The following is a 13,013-nucleotide window of genomic DNA, read 5'->3' on the forward strand; positions in this document are numbered from 1 at the left end:
AACAATACGTTACTAAATAACCAAGAGATCACTGAAGAAATCAAAGAGGAAATCAAAAAAACACAGAGACAAATGACAATGAAAACAGGATGATCCAAAACCTATGGGATGCAGCAAAAGCAGTTCTAAGAGGGAATTTTATAGCTATACAAGCCTACCTCAAGAAACAAGAAAAATCTCAAGTAAACAATCTAACCTTACACCTAAAGGAACTAGAGAAAGAAGAACAAACAAAACCCAAAGTTAGAAGAAAGAAAGAAATCATAAAGATCAGAGCAGAAGTAAATGAAATAGAAACAAAGAAAACAATAGCAAAGATCAATAAAACTAAAAGCTGGTTCTCTGAGAAGATAAACAAAATTGATAAGCCATTAGCCAGACTCATCAAGAAAAAGAGGGAGAGGACTCAAATCAATAAAATTAGAAATGAAAAAGGAGAAATTACAACAGACACTGCAGAAATACAAAGCATCCTAAGAGACTACTACAAGCAACTCTATGCCAATAAAATGGACAACCTGGAAGAAAGGGACAAATTCTTAGAAAGGTATAACCTTCCAAGACTGAACCAGGAAGAAACAGAAAATACGAACAAACCAATCACAAGTAATGAAATTGAAACTGTGATTAAAAATCTTCCAACAAACAAAAGTCCAGGACCAGATAGCTTCACAGGTGAATTCTATCAAACATTTAGAGAAGAGCTCACACCCATCCTTCTCAAACTCTTCCAAAAAATTGCAGAGGAAGGAACACTCCCAAACTCTTTCTATGAGGCCACCATCACACTGATACCAAAACCAGACAAAGATACTACAAAAAAAGAAAATTACAGACCAAAATCACTGATGAATATAGATGCAAAAATCCTCAACAAAATACTAGCAAACAGAATCCAACAACACATTAAAAGGATCATACACCACGATAAAGTGGGATTAATCCCAGGGATGCAAGGATTCTTCAATATACGCAAATCAATCAATGTGATACACCATTTTAACAAATTGAAGAATAAAAACCATATGATCATCTCAATAGATGCAGAAAAAGCTTTTCACAAAATTCAACACCCATTTATGATAAAAACTCTCCAGAAAGTGGGCATAGAGGAAACCTACCTCAACATAATAAAGGCCATATACGACAAACCCACAGCAAACATCATTCTCAATGGTGAAAAACTGAAAGCATTTCCTCTAAGATCAATAATGAGACAAGGATGTCCACTCTCACCACTATTATTCAGCATAGTTTTGGAAGTCCTAGCCACAGCAATCAGAGAAGAAAAAGAAATAAAAGGAATACAAATTGGAAAAGAAGAAATAAAACTGTCACTGTTTGCAGATGACATGATACTATTCATAGAGAATCCTAAAAATGCCACCAGAAAACTACTAGAGCTAATCAATGAATTTGGTAAAGTTGCAGGATACAAAATTAATGCACAGAAATCCCTTGCATTCCTATACACTAATGATGAAAAATCTGAAAGAGAAATTAAGGAAACACTCCCATTTACCATTGCAACAAAAAGAAGAAAGTACCTAGGAATAAACCTACCTAGGGAGACAAAAGACCTGTACGCAGAAAACTATGACACTAATGAAAGAAATTAAAGATGATACCAACAGATGGAGAGAGATACCATGGTTCTTGGATTGGAAGAATCAATATTGTGAAAATGACTATACTACCCAAAGCAATCTAGATTCAATGCAATCCCTATCAAATTACCAAAGGCATTTTTTACAGAACTAGAACAAAAAATCTTAAAATTTGTTTGGAGACACAAAAGACCCTGAATAGCCAAAGCAGTCTTGAGGGAAAAATACGGAGCTGGAGGAATCAGACTCCCTGACTTCAGACTATACTACAAAGCTAAAGTAATCAAGACAATATGGTACTGGCACAAAAACAGAAACATAGATCAATGGAACAAGATAGAAAGCCCAGAGATAAACCCACGCACCTATGGTCAACTAATCTATGACAAAGGAGGCAAGGATATACAATGGAGAAAAGACAGTCTCTGCAATAAGTGGTGCTGGGAAAACTGGACAGCTACATGTAAAAGAATGAAATTAGAACACTCCTTAACACCATACACAAAAATAAACTCAAAATGGATTAGAGACCTAAATGTAAGACTGGACACTATAAAACTCTTAGAGGAAAATATAGGAAGAACACTCTTTGACATAAATCACAGCAAGATCTTTTTTGATCCACCTCCTAGAGTAATGGAAATAAAAACAAAAATAAACAAATGGGACCTAATGAAACTTCAAAGCTTTTGCACAGCAAAGGAAACCATAAACAAGACGAAAAGACAACCCTCAGAATGGGAGAAAATATTTGCAAACGAATCAACGGACAAAGGATTAATCTCCAAAATATATAAACAGCTCATTCAGCTCAATATTAAAGAAACAAACAACCTAATCCAAAAATGGGCAGAAGACCTAAATAGACATTTCTCCAATGAAGACACACAGATGGCCAAGAAGCACATGAAAAGATGCTCAACATCACTAATTATTAGAGAAATGCAAATCAAAACTACAATGAGGTATCACCTCACACCAGTTAGAATGGGCATCATCAGAAAATCTACAAACAACAAATGCTGGAGAGGGTGTGGAGAAAAGGGAACCCTGTTGCACTGTTGGTGGGAATGTAAATTGATACAACCACTATGGAGAACAATATGGAGGTTCCTTAAAAAACTAAAAATAGAATTACCATATGATCCAGCAATCCCACTACTGGGCATATACCCAGAGAAAACCGTAATTCAAAAAGACACATGCACCCCAATGTTCATTGCAGCACTATTTTCAATAGCCTGGTCTTGGAAGCAACCTAAATGCCCATCGACAGACGAATGGATAAAGAAGATGTGGTACATATATACAATGGAATATTATTCAGCCATAAAAAGGAATGAAATTGAGTCATTTGTTGAGATGTGGATGGATCTAGAGACTGTCACACAGAGTGAAGTAAGTCAGAAAGAGAAAAACAAATATCGTATATTAACGCATGTATGTGGAACCTAGAAAAATGGTACAGATGAACCGGCTTGCAGGGCAGAAGTTGAGACACAGATGTAGAGAACAAACGTATGGACACCAAGGGGGGAAAACCGCAGTGGGGTGGGGATGGTGGTGTGCTGCATTGGGTGATTGGGATTGACATGTATACACTGATGTGTATAAAACTGATGATTGATTAAAAAAAAAGATTAATTAATTAATTAATTAATTTAAAAAAAAAAAAAAAGAGTCAACATGTTTAACAAGTTTCCAGGTAGTGCCGGTGTGCTGGTCCTGGGACCCACTTTGAGAACAACTGCTTTATGTTAAATAACCTTATTTCAAAATGTAAAGTTGTAATTAAGAGTGACCAGTTTGGGGCTTCCTTGGTGGCACAGTGGTTGAGAATCTGCCTGCCAATGCAGGGGACACGGGTTCGAGCCCTGGTGTGGGAAGATCCCACACGCCACGGAGCAACTAGGTCCGTGAGCCACAACTACTGAGCCTGCGCGTCTGGAGCCTGTGCTCCGCAACAAGAGAGGCCGCGATAGTGAGAGGCCCGCGCACCGCGATGAAGAGTGGCCCCCACTTGCCGCAACTGGAGAAAAAGCCCTCACACAGAAACGAAGACCCAACACAGCCAAAAATAAAAAAATGAAATAAAAATAAAATAAATAAAAGAGTGACCAGTTTATTAGATATCACACCTGGTTTGGGGAAGCCCATTGCCTTTCAGAGTGTAGACTAAGGCTATGTACCAATGACTTGACAGCTGACACAAGCAGACCCTCTCGTCTGAGGCTAGAATTAACTAAAATAATGAAGGTCTACTTTACACAAAGAAATCCCCAGAGGTTGGTGACAGGCCTTCAAGATTGATTCTTTCTGCAGATTTAATACAGTTACAGTCTGTTTCAACCAACATTTCCAAAAACTTGGCAAGGTAGAACAATGGGTCCAGGTCTTGACAGATTATCTTCTCAACCAAGATGAGAAAACACTAACACAATATCAAAGTTCTCATATGCTCCAAACCTTGGAAGAAAGAGAAGTTACCTATCAGAGTCAATAAAAAACAGAGAAATTTTATAGCTATAGGTTTCTGAGAATAAGACAGGAACTGTTTTGCAATAGACTCAAGATATGAGAGTCTCCTTGACCTGTATGTCACAGGTAACCCTCCCTCTGAGCCCTGATAAAACTTGGGCTGGTTCCAATCTCAGTCATCTCTGACTTGTCCAGCTCTCTCTATAAGTGAGTGGCTCATTACCTCAAGGAGACCAATTCCTTATCTGACGGGTAATAATGATGGCAGCAAGATCATCTGATGTCTTTGTTGGTTTCTCTGTTGCATCATGTGTCAGGGTAACATGTTGGCTCCCTTAGTAATGACTGTCCTGCCATCTACAAAAGGAGAAAGTGTTTTTCTTCACCCCACATAATCTTTTTTCTTTCTTTTTTTTTTTTTAATTTATTTATGGCTGTGTTGGGTCTTCGTTTCTGTGCGAGGGCTTTCTCTAGTTGCGGCAAGTGGGGGCCACTCTTCATCGCGGTGTGTGGGCCTCTCACTATCGCGGCCTCTCTTGTTGCGGAGCACAGGCTCCAGACGCGCAGGCTCAGTAGTTGTGGCTCACGGGCCTAGTTGCTCCGCAGCATGTGGGATCTTCCCAGACCACGGCTCAAACCTGTGTCCCCTGCACTGGCAGGCAGCTTCTCAACCACTGCACCACCAGGGAAGCCCAACCCCACATAATCTTTGAAAAAGAAGATAAATATGAACCATTGTAGATGTATCTAATATAGGCTTTGGTGATTACAAGGGTCAATGTATTTAGTGGGAAAAGTGTGGCTCTTGAATAATAAAGTTATATAATCCTCGGGGTTATTCATTAGGTGGAAGGAATCAGATTTGCCAAATAAAGTCATCTTGGAGTTCTGCATGCTATTTAATATTTCCTGTTAATTGAACTTCTTGAACTAACTCTCCACTAGAAGTACATACTCTATATTTTAGAAATAAACAAAAGGCCAGGCTAGGGTAATACATCACCTAAAACATTGAACTAAAGTAATTACTTTTGATAATTGGTTATTATTATCATGAAAGGAAGTGCTATACAGGTATATAAGAAGCTAAGTCATAGTATCTTTCACTTTGACCACTAAGAAACCTTTGTGACAGTTTTGTCATTTTTAGGATGCTAAAGAGGAAAAAGTCAACTCTACTCAAGCACATAACCCTTTTTAGAAAAGAGTGCTTAAACCAAGCTCACTCAGTCCCAATTCATTCAACAACCATGACCTGAAAAAGAGACACTATGGCTGATGGTGCAGAGACAGAAACAAAAGATACTGTTCTACATCAGAGAATCATCCTCTAACTCAGACTGAGGGAAAGAACCCTCTACAGCAAGCAGTGACAAGCTTATATCAAATTAAAAATTTCAAATACAATATATTTATTTTGAAAGAAGGCAGAAGTATAAAATATAACTGGGATATATAGATGCATTGTTTTATTCTGGAAAAAGTTGCCCATTCTTAGTGTTCCCAAACTTATATTAAATATAAAGAGTTTCTTTAATTCTCTCCTGTGAGAATAAAGCCTACACACACACACACACACACACACACACAAAATCTCCCAATTAGACACTGAAAGATTTACCTCTCTTCTTCAATATACCTCAGCTTTCTTGAAGGGACCACACATCTAAATGAGTTACCTTTCACTGATGCGTTGGCTCCAACTTGAATTAAGCTAGCAAAAAGACAGAGAAAATGTTGCAATTATATGTGTGTATCTCTGTTATTGGGAACTAAAAAAAAATCTCACCCATACTCATAATGAGTTCCTACTCTGTCTTAGACTATTCTTTTTTTTTTAATTTAATTTTATTTATTTTTTTATACAGCAGGTTCTTATTGTCTTACCCTATTCTTAAAGCTGAAAAAAACAAACATATATTAAAATGTTAATGATACTAATCATTAATACTATGTTTTGACATTGGTAATCCTAGATGCTCCTAAAATAATGTTATTGAAATGACAGAATACAATGTTTTTGAGATTCAGTTATTCAACTCTAATAAAAGATTATTAATTCAATAAACCTAAGATCGTAACAACATCTACCATTTATATATGCCAAGTTCTGTGCTAGGGACAAATATACATTAACTTTAATTCTTACAACAAAGTACATATTATTATCCCCACTTACATATGAGGAAATTGAGGCTCAGAGTGAGAAATTCACCCAAGTGACACAGCTTGGTAAGTGGTTACCCAAGTCTAATCCAAATATCTCGGATGGAGTGAGAGCCTTGGCAGTCATTAGAAGGCTCTGATACCAGGCAGAAACACTTGAGCAATAGGTTGGCAGAAGGCATAGAGCATCTGGCAACCCACCAAAGAATGTGAGGGTTGGGAGAAAGGATAGGAATAATATAAGGAAAAAAGAACTTAAGTCATTTAGAAGAAAAAAATACTAAGCTTACTTCATTTGAAAAAACAGGGACTTCCCTGGTGGCACAGTGGCTAAGAATCTGCCTTCTAATGCAGGGGACATGGGTTCGATCCCTGGTCAGGGAACTAGATCCCACATACATGCCGCAACTACGAGCTCACATGCCACCACTAAGGAGAGCGCAGGCTGCAACTAAGAGTTCACATGCCACAACTAAGGAGCCCGCCAGCTGCAACTAAGGAGCAGGTGGGCTGCAACTAAGGAGCCTGCAAGCCATAACTAAGGAGCCTGGGAGCCACAACTACGGAGCCTGCCTGCCACAGCTAACACCTGGTGCAACCAATAAATAAGTAAATTTTTTTTTTAAATGTGTACACTTTAAAAAAAAACTAAAGCTAACAAATAAACTCTAATATTTGTGATTAAGTTTAAAAAATTCATTAGATGTATTTAATAGGAAGCTCTTCCATATATTTGAAATATGATTCACTATATGAAAATAACATTTATTTAAAATAAATGATTCCTTTTTAACCTGACCTCAAAATTCTCTGACCCCACAGGGACCTCTAAGCAACTGACCACCCACCCTCTTCTCACTGCCTTTTATTCTTGCGTGGCCGCACTTCCTTGCTTACACAGTCTGAATTTTGTGGTCAACACTGCTATCACTTCCTTGTACATTCTCTCAACCTCTTAGCTCCTCTTTCACTTCTTTCTTGGCAAAACCCTTACCCTAGTTATATTCAAATTGGTTAGATCTAAATCCCTTCATACTCTGTCCCAGTATCTGCAAGTTGAAAATGTCTGAGAGAAATACACGAGCTCCCTGATTAGTGTCCATTTTTGTTGTTGTTATGTTTTGCCCTCATAGTGGCAGCAACATTCTCAGAAAAATGCTAAGGAACTGGAAATAAGTAAGAACATTGCAAAGATATGGTGACAAAGAAGTTTCCAGCATGTTTAGTGTCACTTTAAATTCCTGACCACGAACCACAAGTTGGCCACACATGCTGACTGCAATCATTCCGCGTTTCTAGTCTCTTCACTTTCCCACTTTCATAGCCAACTGTTTTAGACCTTCTCCTCTCTCCTCTAGTTTTCCATAGCTCTCTCAACTTTCCTCCTGCTGATGACACGTTTCTATTTTACTGAGAAAACTAAAGCCATCAGAAGAGAATTTCTACAGATTCCCCACACATAACCACCTTCCAGCACAGAGCTCTTTCCTAAAAATTCCAGATGTGTACCTTTGACAGTCAACTTTGCAGCTCATCTCCATTCGGGTTCATCTCCAAATGGTAACATGTGCAAAACGGAGCTCCTGATACTCCCCCACCAAAACCTGCTTCCTCCATAGATGAGCCCTGTCAGTTGCTGCAGCTCCATCTTTCTAGATCCTCAGCCCAAAGACCTTTGAGCCATCCTGGATCCTGTGCCTCACAACCCACATACACTCTGTCAGCAAATTCTGTTGGCTCTCCCTTTAAAATATATCTGGATTCTCACCGCTTGGCATCACCTCCACCACTATCGCCCTAGTCTGACTCTACTACCTGTCCTGTTAACACTTCACTTAGAACCCGACAATTTAAAACTTTTTCCATAATTTAAAACTCTCTAAAGGCTCCCATGTTAATTATAATAACAGCCGCCAGTGCCACACATACCTGACTCCCCGTGTCCTCTCCAACCAATTCCTCCTCTCCTCCTTTACTCCACCCCCTACACAGCCTTGTCTCAGCAATCCCTATTCTCCTTCCCTTTCTTAGTTTTCATAGAATTTTAAGTCACTTTCTCTAACAACCTATAACTAGTTTTGCATTTTAGCTCTTGTTGTCTCCCCCCTCCATCAGACTGGGAGTTTCTATCTCCTTTGTCCACTGATGTAATCTAGGCTTAGAACAGTATCAGACACAAAGCAGACTTCCAATACATATTCGTGGAATGGACACATGAATAAATGAATAAAATAACACCTCTCTTGTATGCAGTAACGACCAGAATACCCTAACAACCACCAACTCTAGAAGTGATATAAGCTTAGTTATCTCATGATATCTTAGTTATTTCATGATATTACCGCTTTTATTATACATGCTAAACTACAGTTTATATTAAGATCTACAGCATGTAACCCTAAAATGGCTGCTAAAAACACGGCAACAAGACATAAAAAAAGAAGTAAAACAAATAGAATCTGTTTTTTAAAATAGATGAGGTATTTGAATTTCATTGTTCTAAGAAGTTCTTCTGAATAACCTATTTTCTCAGAAGGTTTAAGGTTTATCCCTTAAGTATCAAAACAATTTCATCATGATAGAAATCATTATGTGTTCTCAATTTTCCTACATTTTATACAGCGCTTTCAATAAATTTTCTTCTGAGAATTCAGCACCAATGCTCAAAGCACCAATGATTGCAAAGTACTGGATAAAGTGATGCCTTCAGGGTCTTCAGAGGCCTATCCATAGGTTTTCATCCAGCAGTTGAAGACCTCCACGCTTTGAATGCTCCCATCTGATTTCACAGGTTTGTATCTCCCTTACTGCCCAAATTATCTGCCTTTATCAAGATTGAACTTATACTTCCAGCTACCTCAGAACAAACAAATTCAATTAACAACCTCAATGGTCTGCAGGGAGGAGAATATAGAAACCTAGAAGGCTTATTTAGTGAAACGTACTCTCACTGTTCAGAGATCGTTTCTCCTTATATCTGTTTAATAAATAGGTACCGAAAAGCTACCATGTGTCAGCCAAGTACTGTTCCAGGCACTGCAAACAAAACGATGAAAAGTTCTGTGTAAACTCCGTGCTTCTTGTCCTCAAAGAGCACACAGTCCAGGAGGGGGATCAGGCATGAAGTTCATGAGATTCCCTCATTACCCAAAATACTTCAGAGATTAATCCCCATGAGACTAATTTTGACTTGTTTATGGCCAGGTTTCAGAGCAGCAAACACTAAGAGCATTACAACATTAACCCATAGGTAAGTTCTGAAATGGACCTAGAACAGAGAAGGGCTCATTTTGAAAACTAGAGCCAAAGTATCTTTTTAAACTGACAGAACACAAATTTCCTAGTGTGCCATCTCATACTCATTTATATGAAAGAGGGCAACCTTTAGCTCTATGTGATAAGCTGTGTATTTGTGTGTGTGTGTGTGTGTGTGTGTAAAACATGATGAACACACTGTATTGTAATCTAAAGATATGCTTTACAAGATTATTCAAAAGAAAGGGGAATGAGCTATGATTATTTGTTTCACATCTGCTCTATACGACCACCTGGTTCACTGCTTTAACCAGTAACTGGACAATGCCCAGCACATGGCAAGTACTCAGTGAATATTTTGAACTCAATTAACTAGTGTCCAGTCAGGTTCACGGTGGTATACTATGCATCCAGGGAATGAGTACTCTTCAAATAAGAAAAATCTCAAGAGGATAAAGCTCAAGTGATCAAAAAAGTGTGCAAAAAAGTACTGTTGAATGATGGAGTGGGGTTCTTTGCTGGGATTCTACTTGGGTAATTCCATCCTGGTGGCGCAGTGGCTAAGAATCTGCCTTCTAATGCAGGGGACATGGGTTCGATCCCTGGTCAGGGAACTAGATCCCACATACATGCCGCAACTACGAGCTCACATGCCACCACTAAGGAGAGCGCAGGCTGCAACTAAGAGTTCACATGCCACAACTAAGGAGCCCGCCAGCTGCAACTAAGGAGCAGGTGGGCTGCAACTAAGGAGCCTGCAAGCCATAACTAAGGAGCCTGGGAGCCACAACTACGGAGCCTGCCTGCCACAGCTAACACCTGGTGCAACCAATAAATAAGTAAATTTTTTTTTTAAATGTGTACACTTTAAAAAAAAACTAAAGCTAACAAATAAACTCTAATATTTGTGATTAAGTTTAAAAAATTCATTAGATGTATTTAATAGGAAGCTCTTCCATATATTTGAAATATGATTCACTATATGAAAATAACATTTATTTAAAATAAATGATTCCTTTTTAACCTGACCTCAAAATTCTCTGACCCCACAGGGACCTCTAAGCAACTGACCACCCACCCTCTTCTCACTGCCTTTTATTCTTGCGTGGCCGCACTTCCTTGCTTACACAGTCTGAATTTTGTGGTCAACACTGCTATCACTTCCTTGTACATTCTCTCAACCTCTTAGCTCCTCTTTCACTTCTTTCTTGGCAAAACCCTTACCCTAGTTATATTCAAATTGGTTAGATCTAAATCCCTTCATACTCTGTCCCAGTATCTGCAAGTTGAAAATGTCTGAGAGAAATACACGAGCTCCCTGATTAGTGTCCATTTTTGTTGTTGTTATGTTTTGCCCTCATAGTGGCAGCAACATTCTCAGAAAAATGCTAAGGAACTGGAAATAAGTAAGAACATTGCAAAGATATGGTGACAAAGAAGTTTCCAGCATGTTTAGTGTCACTTTAAATTCCTGACCACGAACCACAAGTTGGCCACACATGCTGACTGCAATCATTCCGCGTTTCTAGTCTCTTCACTTTCCCACTTTCATAGCCAACTGTTTTAGACCTTCTCCTCTCTCCTCTAGTTTTCCATAGCTCTCTCAACTTTCCTCCTGCTGATGACACGTTTCTATTTTACTGAGAAAACTAAAGCCATCAGAAGAGAATTTCTACAGATTCCCCACACATAACCACCTTCCAGCACAGAGCTCTTTCCTAAAAATTCCAGATGTGTACCTTTGACAGTCAACTTTGCAGCTCATCTCCATTCGGGTTCATCTCCAAATGGTAACATGTGCAAAACGGAGCTCCTGATACTCCCCCACCAAAACCTGCTTCCTCCATAGATGAGCCCTGTCAGTTGCTGCAGCTCCATCTTTCTAGATCCTCAGCCCAAAGACCTTTGAGCCATCCTGGATCCTGTGCCTCACAACCCACATACACTCTGTCAGCAAATTCTGTTGGCTCTCCCTTTAAAATATATCTGGATTCTCACCGCTTGGCATCACCTCCACCACTATCGCCCTAGTCTGACTCTACTACCTGTCCTGTTAACACTTCACTTAGAACCCGACAATTTAAAACTTTTTCCATAATTTAAAACTCTCTAAAGGCTCCCATGTTAATTATAATAACAGCCGCCAGTGCCACACATACCTGACTCCCCGTGTCCTCTCCAACCAATTCCTCCTCTCCTCCTTTACTCCACCCCTTACACAGCCTTGTCTCAGCAATCCCTATTCTCCTTCCCTTTCTTAGTTTTCATAGAATTTTAAGTCACTTTCTAACAACCTATAACTAGTTTTGCATTTTAGCTCTTGTTGTCTCCCCCCTCCATCAGACTGGGAGTTTCTATCTCCTTTGTCCACTGATGTAATCTAGGCTTAGAACAGTATCAGACACAAAGCAGACTTCCAATACATATTCGTGGAATGGACATATGAATAAATGAATAAAATAACACCTCTCTTGTATGCAGTAACGACCAGAATACCCTAACAACCACCAACTCTAGAAGTGATATAAGCTTAGTTATCTCATGATATCTTAGTTATTTCATGATATTACCGCTTTTATTATACATGCTAAACTACAGTTTATATTAAGATCTACAGCATGTAACCCTAAAATGGCTGCTAAAAACACGGCAACAAGACATAAAAAAAGAAGTAAAACAAATAGAATCTGTTTTTTAAAATAGATGAGGTATTTGAATTTCATTGTTCTAAGAAGTTCTTCTGAATAACCTATTTTCTCAGAAGGTTTAAGGTTTATCCCTTAAGTATCAAAACAATTTCATCATGATAGAAATCATTATGTGTTCTCAATTTTCCTACATTTTATACAGCGCTTTCAATAAATTTTCTTCTGAGAATTCAGCACCAATGCTCAAAGCACCAATGATTGCAAAGTACTGGATAAAGTGATGCCTTCAGGGTCTTCAGAGGCCTATCCATAGGTTTTCATCCAGCAGTTGAAGACCTCCACGCTTTGAATGCTCCCATCTGATTTCACAGGTTTGTATCTCCCTTACTGCCCAAATTATCTGCCTTTATCAAGATTGAACTTATACTTCCAACTACTTTATAACAAACAAATAAACTCAATTAACAACCTCAATGGTCTTCAGGGAGGAGAATATAGAAACCTAGAAGGCTTATTTAGTGAAACCTACTCTCACTGTTCAGAGATCGCTTCTCCTTATATCTGTTTAATAAATAGGTACTGAAAAGCTACCATGTGTCAGCCAAGTACTGTTCCAGGCATTGCAAACAAAACGATGAAAAGTTCTGTGTAAACTCCGTGCTTCTTGTCCTCAAAGAGCACACAGTCCAGGAGAGGGATCAGGCATGAAGTTCATGAGATTCCCTCATTACCCGAAATACTTCAGAGATTAATCCCCATGAGACAAATTTTGACTTGTTTATGGCCAGGTTTCAGAGCAGCTATCACTAAGAGCATTAAAACATTAACCAATAGGTAAGTTCTGAAATGGACCTAGAAC

The 13,013-nt window shown here is 38.8% G+C and overlaps 1 protein-coding gene across 5 annotated transcripts in view; it reads right to left on the bottom strand.

Moving 5' to 3' along the window:
* Window positions 1-13,013, bottom strand: part of ATP10D (ATPase phospholipid transporting 10D (putative)) — a 128,557-nt gene that overhangs the window by 91,563 nt on the left and 23,981 nt on the right. For 2 of the 5 annotated variants that reach the window (XM_068543010.1, XM_068543006.1), the window contains exon 2: window positions 5,725-5,799. The exons of 1 other annotated variant lie outside the window; for it this stretch is intronic. In XM_068543010.1, coding sequence (XP_068399111.1) covers window positions 5,725-5,751 — 27 coding nt within the window. In that variant the 5' untranslated portion in view covers window positions 5,752-5,799. Of the gene's footprint in view, window positions 1-5,706; window positions 5,800-13,013 lie in introns of those variants that run through there. 2 more of the 5 variants (XM_068543008.1, XM_068543009.1) reach the window with 2 other exon arrangements.

Source organism: Eschrichtius robustus, chromosome 4 (assembly GCF_028021215.1).
Source record: "Eschrichtius robustus isolate mEscRob2 chromosome 4, mEscRob2.pri, whole genome shotgun sequence".
In the NCBI taxonomy this organism is placed as follows: domain Eukaryota; kingdom Metazoa; phylum Chordata; class Mammalia; order Artiodactyla; family Eschrichtiidae; genus Eschrichtius; species Eschrichtius robustus.